Source organism: Colossoma macropomum, unplaced genomic scaffold (assembly GCF_904425465.1).
Source record: "Colossoma macropomum unplaced genomic scaffold, Colossoma_macropomum, whole genome shotgun sequence".
In the NCBI taxonomy this organism is placed as follows: Eukaryota; Metazoa; Chordata; class Actinopteri; order Characiformes; family Serrasalmidae; genus Colossoma; species Colossoma macropomum.
The window spans coordinates 20,205,959-20,223,925 of record NW_023494807.1 but is presented as its reverse complement, the minus strand read 5'-3'; the positions used below and the strand labels follow the sequence as shown (position 1 = coordinate 20,223,925).

The 17,967-nt window shown below is 37.5% G+C and overlaps 1 protein-coding gene across 1 annotated transcript in view; it reads right to left on the bottom strand.

The window, feature by feature from the left end:
• Positions 1-16,801, bottom strand: part of LOC118796926 (homer protein homolog 3) — a 59,306-nt gene extending 42,505 nt beyond the window's left edge. The window contains 2 exon segments of the mRNA XM_036556080.1: positions 12,226-12,275; positions 16,188-16,801. Coding sequence (XP_036411973.1) covers positions 12,226-12,248 — 23 coding nt within the window. The 5' untranslated portion in view covers positions 12,249-12,275; positions 16,188-16,801.
• Positions 16,802-17,967: the final 1,166 nt, after the last annotated feature.

The window sequence follows — 17,967 nt, the reverse complement described above, 5'->3', positions numbered from 1 at the left end:
AACACAGAATAAGGATGTTTAAGCATGAGGTCTGGGTCAAGAGCCTTATGACTCATTATGACAAAATGGGCAATAAATGGCCATTCAATAAACACAATGAATGCTCTCACTGTGCACTCCTTGGTGATCTAGAAAATTGGTCAGCTGCGGTAATATAAGGCTAACTGAAAGAAAGCACAGAATCTGTTCAGCAATCAGTCACAAAAACCTTGCTGCAGGCTCTAACTGAAACATTCACTCAGAACAATCTTTATTTCAGACTGAGGCATGTCTTGCCATTCCACTCCATTAATATTGGAGGGGAACTAAACCACTCTGAAGAACCTCCCCATTGAACAAATTGCATTTAATAGCTCCAGGTTATAGTAATTGATCTTACTGTTATAAATGTAACAGTTGACCTCTAGACTTTGATATGAATTTCTGCACAATGGCCCCAATAACTCACATTAAACATTTTCAGCCTCAAAAACACACAAACCAACAACCAGACATATACTACACTTAGAAATTATGGTTATTCCAGGGTTCTTTAGCAAATAAAATGGTTCTAAATAGAACAGTGAACACTCAAAGAAGCCTTTGCATGATTAAGGGGTTCCTTGCATTGTGAAAGAGTTCTTCAGCTTGATGGAGAATGTGTTCTATATAGAACCTTTTTGAAAAGGGTTATATTTAACAACAAAAAGGCTTCTTCTGCTGTAACAATCCTGACATCGTAACAATAGAAGAACCATTTTTGGTGCTATATAGAACCCTGTTCAAAAAGGTTCTACATAGAACCATCTACAGCACATTCTCCATCAACTTGAAGAACACTTTTATAATTCAATGAACACTTTAATCAAGGAAAGGGTTCTTTGAATCTTTTGGTTCTATATGGAACGATTTTCTTTACTAAAGAACCCTTGAAGAACCATACATTTAGGTGGGTACCATTCAAAAGTTTCATATTAGAGTTTACAATAATACTGTAGGAACCTGTAAACATTATGATGAACAGAGATCATTCTGAACATATCAACATGTGCTAAAAATATTTACAATTTATCCTTCAATCCAGCTTGCAAATCATTTTTTCATTTTTCTGCAGCTAAATATTTACATCAGATGGGTAGATCTGCATTAACCCACCAGATACTGTAGCTGGTTACCCAACTATAAGTTATATAAAATCAGCTTAGGCTGATGCTTATGACAGTATATATGTAAAAATAAGATTGCTGCATGCAAGAGGAAGCATTGAAACAATGACTATAATTCAGCTATAATTCAATTAGCTGTTTCTCTGATAAGTTATACCACTAGTTAGTTAAATCTACCTTTGTGGATTCATTCATGAAGTGTTAGATACAGTATGTCAAAATTAAGAAATGAATGGAAATCACTCAAACGAATCCACTGAGTATATAGGTTAACCACACATTTTCCATACACTTTATTCACAATAATTTCACTTGCATTCAACAGGAACATGAATGCCATCAAAATAAGAGTCCTATATAATTCTACTTGTAAATGCAAGTTTAACTGAGCACCAAAATGTTTACTAAACTCTGTGCATTTATACTACTACTACTACTACTAATAACAATATTTATTATTGTTATTATTACAATGATAACAAATTATTTCTTTTAGTAGTACTAGTAGCATTTGTGGTTTGTAAAGACTGAAGAATAGCTAATGAACACAGACTAAGATGCACTTGAATGAGTGTATATATTATGTAGTTAAAATTCATATTTTGCATTTTTTTTTCCAACAGGCCCACCTTCGAGAAGACCACCTGGCTAGTGCCCCCCCACCTAGTGGAACCCTTGTCCCTTGTGTATGATGCATGGTGTAAGTATTATAAAATAAAATAACAACAACTACTAATGACTCCAAATGTGAACAGCAGTGTTAATACAGACACCCACACAGGTCTGTCATCAATGCTGCATCATGCCATTATGTTTACAGCAGGACTGCAATTCTGCCTCTTTTGTCTACTTTATCCACAAAGCTGTTGCCCAGCACTTTGTAACACCAGCATTCGCAGACACACACACACACACACACACTGGGATAATTACAACACCAGCAGCGTCCTGGTGACGCCACCTCACCACTGGAGCTGGCAGCCTGGAATAGCGTGGCCTGAATTCCCAAAATTCCACAGAGCAACTCTCTCTTGAGAAGGAAGCAAAACATCCACACTGCGCTCAGTTTTCTCAACCTGTTTTTCACACATCTGGCATCCATCACATCATTCAGCATCTATCAGTCATCTTAAATGGGATTTATCATGGAAATGGTACATTTCCTTTCTTTTATGGAATTAATACTATAAAAACTTGATTACAGAAGCATATACTAAAATTAAAATGACAATATTATTTGTGAAATGGCAATGTATTCTTACGTTTGAATTAAAGTTTCCTGCTGTATGCACTTTTGGGCCCAAATTGAAAATTCGAATTACCATTTTACCATTTTAACCCCTTAAGGCTGATGCAAAAAATTTCAGTTTTGGCCATTCTATGCTAATGACGTGATTTCTCAGTGCTGCTGTTGCTTTTATTTTGATGTGTAAAGAACGTGATCTAACAAAGCCATAAATTTAGATTTTTGTTTAGTGTGAATATTTAGTATATTTAGTATATTAGTAATATTTAGTGAGAATAAACAGGAATAGGAGACCTATCAGTTGCGTTTTATCATTGTTCTAATAAATAAAACAATAATAAGTGCTTACTGACCTGAACTGTGCTTGGTATGAGCTCACACACCAAAAATATGGTGCATTTTTATACAGTGATAAAAACGCAGGAACACAAACACCTGCTGGACTTGTTACTGCAACAAATGAGGACCAGAATGTGACTAAGTTTTTTTGGGTCTGGTGCAGGGCTGGTCAGGTTCATGGGGTCAATTTGCCATTTCATATACTAGTACTGACATTTCATTTACACACAGATTAGAGTCTAAATGCACATTTCTAAGCCGCTTATCCTTCTGGGTCGCTGGGGGGAGCTGGAGCCTATCCCAGAAGTCATTGGCCGGAAGGCAGGAAACACGCTGGACAGGTCACCAGTCCATCGCAGAGCAGAATGACAGACATATACATCCACACACACATTCACACCTAGGGGCAATTTAGCATGTCCAATAAGCCTGACTGCATGTCTTTGGACTGTGGGAGGAAACCGGAGCATGGGGAGAACATGCAAACTCCACACAGGACCCTGGTTGCCCCGCCGGGGGTTAGAGTCTAAATAATAATACTGAATTTATAACAATATTGAATTACAATACATGAGGAGTGTTGTTACTGCAGATAGTCTGTATCAGAGTTATTGTAGGGGAAGATGTGGGGAAAATTATTAAATGTTGTGCTGTTCCTGACTGTCAGAAAGCAAATGTATCACTGCAGCCTTCCAAAGGTTCCACATATCTGAAAGAGGCAAGTGAACTTCATTTTTTCCTGATGTCCATGAGGATTAACAGTTTGTTTAAACATTTCAGCCTGGACTGCTTTTTGAATGAGGCAAAATACAGGGCAGCTAATCAGAACAGAGATAATTTACATATACCAGTCTTAAAGAAAGGTTGGTAAACAGTCATGTAAAACTAATGAGGGTTTTTGGTACAAAAAAACACACAAAAAGTTTAGGCAGAAAAAAATACAACGCATGACAGTAAAATGTGAGATACAGCCCTTTAAGCAGATGGGAAAAGCCTTTACAGGAGAGGATGAAAGACTGTATTCGTGAGCAACCAGAGTGACCCTTTTCAGAATGTGTATTTTCCTCAGTTGGTCAGTGATAAGCCTACGATGATCAACACATTTCACAATGAGGCCTGAAAGATAATTTTCAATCTCATTATTTTGTTTAACAATGCAGGTACAGCCTCTGACGTGTTAACATTCATTATAATAGCAATGCCGCATGGAGAGGACAATACAGATGATGTTCCATGGACATCAGGGTTGCCATTCAATGTGATTGGAAATGCACCAGGCAACTAATGAGAGAGAGAAGAGGTGCAAGCCCTCTGTGGCCTGGCCGGTTGCTTCAGCATTCAGAAACTGGAGCAGAAAATACTGTTTTAAACATGCACACACACACACACACGCTCTCTCGCCCTCTCTCTCTCTCTCAAACACACGTTCAGTACAAGTTATTCATTTTTTGGAGATATTTCTGAGGAGATTAGATGTAAAGAATAAAGAAGGCAAAGTCAAAAGAAAATAAGGGAAAGTTAAAAGAAAATAGGTGAAAAGATAGGAATTTTAGAAACTGGAGTTCAAAAAATGATTAAAACAACTGTGCCTAGCAGACCTAGCAGACCACCAAAACTGCCCCATTAGTAAAAAAGTGCTTAAAGCTCATCTTTGAGAGAGAGGAGAAAATCAAGCTTCACTGTTGATTCAGATCTAAAAACATTCAGAATTGTTTCTGTCCATCCTTCCACAGTGAGAAGACAACTCAACGCTATGAGTTTGAAAGTATGTGTAGCTGTCAAAAAGCCCTTACCAACAGACTGGCCACCCTAGAGTCCAAACTTCAACGTCAATGAATGTGTTTTGGATTGTGAGACGCAGAAAATGCAACCAAGACTGAACTTTGGAGGTGTGGAAAAATATCTCTGCAGATTTCTTTAAAAAACTGAAAGCAAGGCCCAATCCCATTTCACCCCTTGCCCCTACCACTTAGCCCTTAGCCCTCTGTTGTGTGCGTTCATGTCCAGGGGTAGGGTGTCCCAATTTTTGTTGAGATAGAGGGGTAGGGCGAAATGTTAGGGCTACATGGCCCCCCAAACAGAGGTTTTTCAGAGGCACACTCCAAACGGAGTGTTATGAGAAAAAAAAAAGAAAAACCGGCAAGATGGCTGCGCAAGCAACCAAAGAAACCCACATGTAAGTATGTAAGTATTTTCTCTGTTAAAAATTTCGTTAACCATTGTATTATCTTATTTTAATGTCGATTCAATGTATTATAGTCGATTGCTTCGTAACAAGCATAAGAAATAGCTAATAGCATGCTAATGTCTTGGTAGCTAGCTAGCTAACTTTAACGTTCCACCTTAAATAGTCCAGCAGTACTGATGCCTGTAGCGCTGGAATGTAACTGCTGCAACATTTAAGGTGGAACGGGGAAATTCGAACAAGAAGCTGGTGAAGAGCGGACTTCAGCTTCGTATCACCAAAGAATTAGAAGCGGGCAATAATAAATATTTGTCTTATACCCCCTCTCTGAAGGAATATGATGCCCTAAATGTAACTAAAGCCCAGCAGTGAGGTTGCTGAACTTTTCCCTTCTCTGCTATCACTGAAGACGGGTCGGGTTGCCTACAGGGCACCGCTAGTAGCCTGCTAATGAATCAATTTATCTGGGACTTTCTTTGTGTCATACCTTTTTGTTGTATATATCACACCAAATCTGAAACATAATTTTCCAAACTGGGACAAATAAAGTTTCTAACTGACTCACTCATGTAATCCATGTGTTTCAAATAGCTGTGAGTAAGGGCTGTATAAATGCATTGATCTAAAGTGTGACTCGACTGCACTGATTTTGGAATGTTAGAATCAACTGTAATTGAACATAATGATATTTAATAAAGAATGAGATTATTTTTTGGCCATGCTTTTAAAAAAAGAAGGTAAAAAAAGCATGGTTTGCTGTTTTATTGTCTAAATTCAATTCAATAAAGGTTATGACAACAAGAAAAGTTGCTAGCTTTACCATCAGTGGTAAAGATGTCAAAGGTGTGGACAGTTTTTGCCTGATTGGATCAATTATTAAGAAAGGACCTAGCAGTTAAGAAAAAAACACAGATTGGCAAGGGGATAGTCAAAGGAGCTTGAAAAGATCTTCATATGTAATGATGTCTCTACAGAAATCAGAATTGTCTTCTGAAACACAGTTTTCTGCGGTTCTCTATGAATGTGAAAGCTGAACAATAAAAAATTGGGAAAAAATTGATGTCTAAACTTTTGTGTTGACAAAGTCTTTTGAGAGCACCTTGAACGGCAAAGAAACAAACAAATGGATCCTTAACCAAATTAAGCCTCACTTCTCACTTGAAGCCCAAATAACCAATAGACTTACTTTGGACACATTAAAAGAAGAATCAATTCATTGGAAAAAAACAAGAAGATGGACGGAGGAATCATGAACTAAGTTCATGATTAGAGCTGAGCAATATGACAATATTTATTGTTAATATGATAAATTACATCACAATATGCCACAGTATGCTTTTCTGGGCATGTCGCAGACATCGTCAGTACTTAACTTCCTAACTGCATCTATTAACTGAGTTAATAGCTTTTGATAGTACTTTTAAATTGTGGCACTACTTTGTGTGTTCTAACTTATCAGATGTAAGAAAAAATAAATAACGTGACATATTGTGTATCGTAAAAAAATTACTCAAGCATCTTTGCCATATTGCCCACCCCTATTAGGGGTGTTGATTCTGACTAATTTTAATATTTAAGCATCCGTAAGAGTTAATGAGCGAATATCAGGCTAAGGAAATAATAACAACAAAAAGTGGGAAAAACAGACTTTAGCCAGCACAGGACTACACACTTACTTTTTAGATGACAGCACTGGTGGTTAAACTTTAAAAAAGTTTATTCAGAAATAGCAATGGGAAATCAGTAGGTTTTCATGTTGGATGAGTAGCTGCCTCTTTAGAGGAGCTAACGGGCTAATGCTAACTGGTATATTCTTCTCCTGAAGGTATTTTCTCCTCAGTGAACAATGTCCCAATGTTTTACTTTGTCAAAAACATAATTTTAGTTTTTATATATAAAAAATATTTAGTTTCTCACCTAACTAACATCAGCTAGAGCAGTTAGCCTAGTTAGTGAAAAGCCACACCTGAGCTGCCCGGGGTATGTTTGCCTTCTCATTCATGTCCTTAATAACACGTCCTTGGCAACATGTTCGTGTTAACAGAAAAGTGAAATATGCTTACTTGTATTACTGCGAATTACAGTCTTGTTATAAAATCTGTTTTCTTTAATTGTTGGCTTCCTACTCTGTCTTTGCGTGAAGAAATGTAATGGGAACCTGAATGGAGATTTCAATATTCCAACACTTGGACCTTTAACTGATGAGGAGATGATCCCAAAAGAATTGATTCTTTGACTCCAGCATGTCTGGGAGTCGGGGTCGATTCTTGGCCAATTACTCTAAGAGTCTAAATGCTTGGAGTCGACGCTTCGTCTGTCGATTCAGAGTTTTTTCAGTTTTCAATTTTTTCTCTGTGTCAATCACCAGGCTTTAAACAATGAATTTGTGCTTACGCCAGCTGCAATAAGCACAAATTCTGCTCACAAAAATGTTTTCGATATGTCCAGTACCGCAGCTCTTCATTTTCTTCACGATTAGGGTTGCAAAAACTAAAAACAAACAATTTTTTTCTTAGAACATTGTTGAAAAAGAGGATGAAGCTGAAGTTGGTTCTTTTTTGACAACTTCTTATTCAAATTTCTGTTCCACCTTAAATGGTGCTGCAGTTACATTCTGGCAACAGTGCACCATTAAGGTAGGCTAGTATGGAGTTAATTTTGTGCCAAAAGTTTCAAATACAATGACAAAATCCACAAGCGAAATATCGGGTATTAAAATGTCAGAAATTTGTTGCAAATACAAATAGAGTTAATTCAAATGTACTTTTTCAAAAAAAAAAATCTACTCATTTTTGCTCATTCGAGTATTAATTTATTACTCATTTTGCCAGTTTTTGCTTCTATTTTTTTTTATTTGTTGATTTTGCTGATTTCTTTTTTGCTTCTGGAATCGCTCTTTTCAGTCTGAGATTTTTCTTCTGCTATTGACTTTTGGCACTTTTTAGCAGGTGCAGGTCTCTAACAGGGAAGAGGCGTTCACCTGCACTCTCTATTGGTCAACTGATTTGGAGTGACAGGTCTTCTGAACACGTAGCCACTCAGCGTGAACCACCCCCAGCATGGCGGAACACGTTATACGTCAAAATATATATTTTACGCAGACTGACACAGGACTGTGTCAGGACTGAGTGTGTGTTACATCAATAAATATGACAAACACTGTTCATAAGGGTGGACATGTCAGCACAGTCTTCTCTGGCAGTACTACACTGAGTACAAAATGCTCCACCATGTTTGAGGAAGATCACGGCACTCGGAGTGGGCGTGGCTATGTGTTCAGAAGACTTGTCCGCTGAATGCTCTCTTCTTAGACCTGCCCCCTGTTAAAAAGTGCCAAAAGTCAGAAGCAAAAAAAAATTCAGAAGCAAACGAGAAACTCCTGTTGCAAAAAAGATATTAGCAAAATCAGCAAATAAAAAGAAATGAAAGCAAAAACTGGTAAAATGATTGATTCTGCATTTATATCAGAATGACTAAAAATGAGAAGAAATATTTTTGAAAAATTAAGCTTGATTTAACTCTCATTATTTGTGTTTGCAACATATTTTGAACATTTTTATACTTAGCATTTTGCTTGTGAAATTTATAATTTTATTTGGAACTTTTGGCTCAAAATAACTCAGAAGGCTAACTGCTGCATCACTTAATGGACCCGAGAAGTTGAATAAGAATCTGTTGAATATGAAACTAATTTCAGCCTCGTGAAAAGAGGAACAAGGTAACTTCCAGGTGGTTCCTTTTCAAAGAACTGAAAAAGAACTTCAAAAGGGCTTCCCTTCAAAGAACTCTGACTACAGCAATGATTTTCTCAATAGTCCTACATCACTCTGTGCCCCATTATGTGAAAAAAGCTGAATTATCATCATATCACTATAGTCTGTAGTATAATCTGTAGTATCTAAAAACTGGGTATACGTTCAGGATGGTTTAATCTCTGCTGTCCTTTTATCACCAGCTCTGGAGCTTTCTTGGTTAGAATAAAGTGGAGTCAGAGAACCCGGAGTCGTGCATCACTGCTTAAACACCTGTGCACATTCCTGTCATGAACAAGCCATTATGTAGCCTGAAGACCCAAACAGAAGACAACACCCTATCCTTCTGGTCACATGGAGTCACAACTTAACAGCACTTAATATTCCACTATTGAATTAACAGTCCCTTAAGTCAGGCATGTGTATTCAGTGTATTTTAATAACAGGTCTGAATTGTACCAACATAATCTAATTGAAACATGTTGAAATTTGAAATTTTATGATGCACTGAACCATTTAATAAAGGACTGTAACTGTATCAATTCAATATTAGGTCAAAAGTAAGATTACCATGAGCCCTTTCTATAAGGACTTTCAGCTGGTGTGCATATTTTACTCCTCAAATTTCCACTTGCATCAGTTTTCATTGACTTATTGCCATTCCCAGTAAAGCAATTACTGTTAAATGTTAACTAAGAAAGCATCCTCCAGATAAAGCTGTTTATAGCTGCTCTGTGCTGTGAGAAAGGCGAGCAGGACTGAAGCGCTGTTAGGAATGGAGAATATATTGGCAACATATTTAATGCCATAGACACAGTTACACAACGTAATTAGCATTTGTATACTAGTACCACCTATAGCCTACAAGCTACATTCCAAATATGACTGCAATGCCACTGTTGGGATATTATTATAACTGCACTGGTTAGAACACTTCAGTGAACTGAACACAAATGTAGTGTTGATTGAAAGTTAGTTTTATTTTTGACAGCAACAACTGCAACTAAGAGTTAAAGTAAGCCTGCAGTTGCATAAAATGAGCAATTCAGGTTAGACAAAGTGAAATTCACACAGTTATGTTTGAGTATACGGACACAACTGAACAACACTGTGTTGTAACAAACTGTGTGGGTGTGTGATGCAAGAGAGCGTTTGAAGGACGTCTGGCGCCGTTCAGAAGAAAGAATTAGGCCAAACGTTTCTGTGACTGAATCCTCCCAGCCCTCCTCACACCTTGACAGCTCCAAGGAAGCATGAACTAATTAACAACACCCTCTATATCATCTACATTTACTAACATTAACCCAGTATGAACTCTATAAGGTCATCAATCCACCTCAGAAAAGGCAACACCATGAATTCAATTCAGTTTAGTTCAATTCAACATTAGTCATCATATCAGAACAGTAACCAAAAGCTTTCATTAGGAAAGCTGTTCTTAATGCAAAAGCACAGGACAGCACAGCATAGACAAACACTAAACTACACCAAACACTAAACTACAGTAACAAACAGTAAACATATTGCAATACTGGACAGATAGTATTAATAGAACAGTGGTACAAAGAGTACAGTGAGTTTCCAGTTTATTAGGTACACTGCTTTGCTTTGTACCGACAGGCCATTTTATCAGAAACGCCTGCTGTATACATACATTATGTACGTTTCCATTTACTGACTGTAGCCTATCTGTTACTTCACAGGTTATTAGCCCCGCTCTACCCTGTCCATCATTGGAAAGGGACCACCATAGGACAAATTAGCACAGCAGTGACATTCACATGGTAGTGTGTGTGGTGCTGTTACGAGTGTATCAAGCACAGTAGTGTTGCTGTTTTTTTTTTTTACACACATCTGTGTAACTGCTGGTTGAGAGCAGGCCTACAATCAAACATATCCAGCCAACAGTGGTCCTGTGGTCAGAAACTGACCACTGATGAAGGGCTAAAGGATGACACAAGGTCAATCAGTTTTAGTGACACTTCAGCTAACTATGCGTGATTACAAAATCCAGGGCCAGACACTGGATTCAAGGTCTCTAGATTGGGAATTCACAGCCAACCTTTTTCTATCTTTTTTCCTGAATATCTGTATTTTTTGGTGCTTAATTGCTGATTGAGCCAGACTACCACATAGTTCAGATTATATATATATATATATATATATATATATATATATATATATAAATAAATTTATATATATATATATATATATAAATAAATTTATATATATATAAATTTCAAAACTTGCGATTTGAAAATTGCACTCTTTCGAACTGCAATTTTGATATAAAAATTATATATTTTTTTCTGACAACATTCAGAGTTGTTCACTTGAGGAAGGACAGTACATATCAGCTTGATTTCATCCACAGAGAACACAAGTACACACTTCTTCAAATGCTTCCATACTTTAAAAAAAAACCTTTTCCACAGAGTACAACAGCATTTTTTTCACTTCACACTGGATTAATATAACCTGGGGTTATTTCTATGGTGGGTTGTGAAGGTAAAACGTGCCAGAATTTTTACTGGCAAGAGAACATACACTCAAAATGACTCGAATGGGCACATATTCTACACTTTTCTTCTATTTTACTTGTTTCCTTGAGGTCAACATATCGTATTTTATGTTGTAAGTCATTTTATGAATATTCAAACATGAACATTTCCAACCTCTATCCATCCCTTAGGTCTCCAGGCTGTTTTTTCTTGACGGATATATGTAAATGACTTCTGTTCTGGTCCTGTATTGTGCCTCATTTGAAAAGCAGTCTGGACTAAAACACTTCATTTAATGGACAAAGCTAAACTGCTGTATACTGAATAGATGGATATATTTAAATGTGTTGGTTTTCGTGCCACCACAAAAATAGTGAATTTAAAACAGGCTGTTTTTGCAGCTTATTTTCATTACATGGACTAGAGATTTGGATGATATGTTTTGAAACTTATACAATGTTTACATACTACATCTAAGTCTTATTAAAAAAAAGTGAAGAAAAGTTGGTTTTCATTGACATAAGCCATTTAAAAACCCAGCAAAGCTGTTATGCCTTGATGAATGGGGCAGAGTGGGGCTGATAACTGTGCCTCAACAGATGGTCTACAGTTAGTAACCTACAAAGTGCGCCTATATGGTACGTGTTTTTGATAAGATGGCCAAAGAGTGTAGATACAAGGTAGGTGTTACTCATAAACTGTCAAATCAGAGTAAGAATTAAATGTATAATATTAAGCTGACACTTCTGGAGGTCCTGAGCTGAAGGCAACAGTGGCTGAGTGGCAGTGCCGACTTTCTGTATCAAACCCTATGATCTTTTGGTGCCACTCAGCTGTGACTGAGACGCCCCAGTTAGACCATATATTCTCCTTAATATGAGTTAAAAATTTAACTTGACCCAGTTCCAGCTGAAATACGGAAAATCTGTGAATATTTTATAATTATGTCATGGTTGGCTTTAGGATCAAGACTCAACAGCCCATGTAACATAATCTAAGCGACAAACAGACATAAGTCCCAGTGTAGTGACCTGTGTGAAAGGATGGGGTTGTTTACCTCTCTCTGTGGGATGGAAACATTCTTACTGGACAGATGAGGACCCTTTTCTGCAATTAGAGAGAAAAGTGGAAATAATTACAACACACAGACAGAGGACATTGCAAAACATTTTAAAATATAGCCAAGTATAGGATTCCTCCAATCAGCTGCAACTGTGTCTTATCTTATTGAGTAAAATATTCCTTGTGAGCCAACATAGGCTTATGCCAACATACATTTAATTAAAGGTCCACCCTCTGATGTTTCTCCTAATATATCATACTCCAGAATCTATAAATGAGCTATATACATATAACTGCTTGGCAGGCATTATAAACATTTAATAAACATGTAATAAACTGTAATTACATGCTCATATTCTCTGTTTTATCAAAACATACTAGAGTAAATTCAGGTATCATGGCTCATCGGGTAATATATAAGATGGGGAGCACGGGGCACAAATTAACACAGGGTAAATATAGATAAACAGGTACACGTAGAATGCATTTTTAGTCATGTTCTCGTATCCCCATAACAATGCCATCTGTGAATTTTCACAGTAATTGGGAAGATATTTCTCAAAAGTAACCCTGAAGGCTGTTTTTGAATTATCACCTATATTATTTTAATCACATACAAATACAGGGGGTCCTGGGATCCCTTAATTAAACTCTTGGACCACTGAATATCTCAAATTCAAAATAATGGGGTGTCCCCTAAATAAACATATGATGATGTTATGCTGTCCATTAAGGAAAAATACACACTCAAATGCAAATTCAGGCAAAGGTCATGGTTTAGCTGCTTCACCCACAATCGCAAACTTCTGTATACTTAACTAACTAGCGATGCGTCAGGGTAGTGCTGTGGCAAATTGGTTCACCCAGTTGGTCCTTCATAGCCTAGAAACTGTAATTATGCCCAAGACACCTCTAAAAAACCAAAGTATTATAACCACAGTATGGCGTAGCATATTTGTAAATTTGAAGACTCGCCCAGTTTCCAAAGAGTTTGGTGTAAAGGGTGAATGGTCGCTCAAACCAAAGATAAAAGTGAAGATATGTACAATATCAATTAATCTGTGGAAGACTGCATTACCAAACTAGAAAAAAGCTTTTCCAAAAGAATTGATCCCCTGCAACAAAAAACAATATACATGACATTTTTTGTTAAAATGATATAAGCATGGTATGGCATTGTCTGATGCCCTGTATTAAAATAAAGGAGTTACTGAAACGTAAATAAAGAATAAATTTGCTTTTCAATTTAAAAAGATTGTACAAAATAAAATAGAAAACAAAATAACTGACTAATAACTACAACCCCATTTCCAAAAAAGTTGGGACACTGTGCAAAATGTAAATAAAAACAAAATGCAATATGTAAATGATTTAAATTTAAATTTTATTGTTTTTTGAAAAATATTTGCCCATTTTGAATTTAATGCTAACAACACATTCCAAAAAAGTTGGGATGGAGCAACAAAAGGCTGGTAAAGTTGTGTAATGCTAAAAAAAAAAAACACCTGATGGCTAATTGGCAATAAGTTAGTAACATGATTGAGTACAAAAAGAGCGTTCCAGAGAGGCTGAGTCTTTCAGAAGTAAAGAGGGGAGGGGTTCACCACTCTGTGAAAGACTGCACAGGCAAATAGTGCAACAATTCAAGAATAATGTTTCTCAATGTGAAACAGCAAAGAACGTTTGCTTTTCATCATCTACAGTACATAATATCATTAAAAGATTCAGAGGATCTGGAGAAATCTCTGTATGCAAGGGAGATGACCAAAAACCATTATTTGCTGACAATTTTGAGGCCCTCAGGCGGCACTGCATTAAAGACTTTTTGGAAATCATGGACATTCTCAGCTTGTTATCAGCGCACAGTTCAAAAGCCAGTATTCATGATGGTATAGGGGTGCATTAGTGCACATGGCATGGGTGATATGCACATCTGTGAAGGCTCCATTAATGCTGAACGATATATACATGTTTTGGCAACATATGCTGTCATCCAGACGACGTCTTTTTCAGGGAAGTCTTGCTTATGTCAGCAAGACAAAAAAATAGAATGCAATGAATATTACTGCATTCTATTTTTATTTACTTTCTGCACCGCGTCCCAATTTTTTTGGAAATGGGGTTGTAATTAATTGACAAAAATACCTGACAAAATAACATTCAAAAAAGGAAGAAATGGTTAATATGTTTTTTTTCCCCACTGGATAAACAACTCACAGTGAGAGATAACCAGGCTAAAGTACAGACGACACACAAGGGTGTTAGTTTTAATAGTCTTACAACAAGACTCCCAAAGGAAACAATGGGACAAATCCATACATCCCCCCAAATCAACTCAAAAGAGACATCTTTTTGGAAGTTTTTGTGCACAGATTCACCAAAAACGTACTACAGATGTGATGTAAATAAAACATATTTCAGTTCATTGTGCTGCTATTTGCTGTTCTACTTTGTGGTCAAAAATACATTTGCCTTTTTTGATCCACTTTCTTTTCACTAATCATACTTCTGTTGATAAATATATTTTTACGCATTTGGGTTGGAAAGAATTAACCCCACCTGTGGGTTAAGTTATAACATTTGCACCAAACTTTCAGCTGAACTGTTCACAGAAGCTGGAAACAAAGTTTTAATCTGTAGCAAAAATATGTTGAGTGATTGCAATTCTAAAAAATCCTTATCTTCCTCAAATGCCTTTAACATTACTATGCAAAAACCGAAATGTGTTTCCGCTCTCTCCAACTTGTTATTCCCAGTTTGATCTGAGGTATACTAGTGGAATTTTTCTAAATGGGCAAAAGAAAATACTGTAAATAGGTTGATGGCTTCATCATTCAAGACCTAACATACTATAATATCTAATATACTGTCCCATAATACAAGAGTCCACCCTAAAATAGTTTAGTTAAATTAGAAAAGTGGTGAGTGGAACACAAGAACGGCTCTCTCATTTAAGACCCATGACCTGCATATTCCAAAAACACCATAATATCTAATAATAATAGCCATATTACATGAACTAGACAGAAATAATTGACCCAACTTTACTTAAAGGGGTATTCCACCAATTTTCTTTCAAAATTTCTGAATAATTCAGTCCTTGAGATGTAAACAGAGACATTCAGAGTGGTTTTATGTGAAATAGTTACTTGTAGAGAAAGTTACAGAGTAAGATTTCTTTACAGTGGTGGTGATAGGAACCAGAGATCACCATGTCCACAGCACAAATATAGCCATTTTATTTACTATCCAAAACCAGCAGTGAACCTACATGTGCCTTCTGAGTTTTCATATAGTTTTTATATGTAATGTTGATGGTGTTAAAATACAAATCTGAAAGAAAAAAAAGTTTTTTGGGAACTATTTTGCCTTACAACACCCTGCATGTACCCCTCTGCCATTAATGGATTAAAATGAACAGATTAAAATACATTTTAAGCCTAAACTTTATCACAAAACTATCATAAAACAACATGTCAGACATTAGCCAGCATATATCTAACCATTTCATGTAGTAACTTTTTGTGAGGGACCTTTCAGAGGCATTAAACTTTTCAGACGTCTGGTTCCTATCACCACCATTATGAACAATTCTGACTCAAGTTTCTCTAGAATGGAGCATTTCACGTCAGACCACTCTGACTGACTTTGTTTACATCTTATCCATTTATGTAGAATTTTTGAAAAATTTCGTTTGAATTCCCCTTTAAGACTCAGAACTGTCCCCACTAAGCTACTACTTGTATCCATAATCAGTTCTACACTGAAGCCCTCCTGCTGTCTCAAAAGAAGGTACAACAAGCCCGACTACATAAATTGGACAGTGCCACGCGTGGTCCTGTGAGTAGAAACCCCCCTATTGAGCTCCAAGAAGTTCTTCTGTGCTGCTGGACCCCTTTTGCTCATGTGTGCTCAGTTCGGTGCAGTGACACTAGCATGACATACAAAGCCACTTACCCCATTTCGTTGAAAATACTGGATCTGTTAACTGTTTCCCCTCGCCCCCCCCCTCAGTGAGGGACCACCACAGCGGAGCTGCAGAATAACGCAGAGCCCAGCACTCCTTTCCCCGCTTTAGTGGAGAATTTCACTGCTGACGGCAGGACAGACAGTCCGTTTAGCACGTACACTAACGACGGTCACACATGAGGCGAGACTTTAAACTAAAAGCCTGGCTAGTACGAGACCATCCTGAGCAGCAACGTGGAGGGGAATACTGAACATCTTGTAGGGACTTCTTCCCCTCTTTTTTCTGTCTTTTTGGCTGCACTTCAGTAACCTTGCGGTCAGCTGCGAACTCCCCCCGCAGGATTCTGTAAGAAATTCCCTCCCGGAAGCGCTGCGGTGTGAAACTCCTGCTTGTTTCCACTCGCTTTGCAGCACCGCGGTAGCTGTACTTCACAACTCGTTTCCCCGGCTTTGCCGTCGTGTTAAGCCGAAGCGCCGCGGTTCCGTCGCCGCCTTTTAAAGGCGCTCGGATGCCCCCTGCTGGACAAGGCAGGTAAGTGCTGCGGCGACGGAATCCTGCCAACGAGGCCTGGACAATTTGAGCAGTGAATCCAAACACCTCCTGCCCTCTAGCGTTTCTCTCTCCATATCGATTGGGTGCTCATGAAGACATTATGGCACAGAGGTGGTGCAGAATGTGCTAATGAGACGAGATTCAAAACGTCCAGACTATAGATTAGTTAAACCACTGATTCAGCCCTAATCCATACTTGATGCAGTAAAACAAAGTAAACTGATTAAACTCCAATTCAGACAGGATATAGCACAACAGACTGATTTAGGCCCAGTTCATGCCTGATAGGGCAAAACAAAATAAGCTGCGTCCAGTTTAGGACATATGCAAAACAAAATTCAGACTACTTCAGATCCAAAGTTTAGGCGTAACACCGTAAAACTAAATTCTAACAATTTCTAAACAAATATAGAGGGGAAAAAAAGATTTGGCCTAGTTTTGGCCTGATAAAGTCAATTCAGGCCCACTTTAGACCTATACGGTTAAACAAAACTCAAACTGATTCAGGCCCAGTCGCCCCGCCCCCCCCCCGGTGGAAACCAAAAGAGAAAAGATTTGTGTCTAGTTCAGGCCTGAGACAATAACCACCACATAACATTATTTTAAAAATTACAAAACTGCAGGGGCTACAAGGACTACAGGACTGCAGTTACACAGATGGAGTGAAGTGCTGAGGACCACATGACTCAATTTGAGGAAATGCAACAATATATATATATTTTTATAATCCATGGCACAATAAATGTTTTACGTATGAAATTAAGATTACATCACACACTATTGTGATTGGTCCGAACGGGTTTCCATTCTTTTTTCAGACTGCAGGAATCTTCACATTTGTTAGACACTATTCAAAAGTGAAGCAACCAGTCTTATTTGTGTGAAATAAAGCAACATTTATTTCTGTAACATTACAAGAATTACGTACTGTAGGGGGAAAAAAAACCTTCCATTAAACGAAATCTTGTCTCTGGTGATTCAAAACCTCTGATTCATTTTCAGTGTCAATTTATCCTTCCCTCAGGTGGGTGAAGGTACTGCTGGCACCCCATCAGTATTCATTCTCTAAGTTTTAATTTCACTGAATGCAACCTCAACAAGTAGTCAGCTCACAGCTGAGTGTGTGACACTGTCAAGTTTCCCTTCAGGTGAAGACACAGTCTTTCTATCCCACCAAATAAACAACCTTCATACTGCAGGGATTTGCTTGGGTAT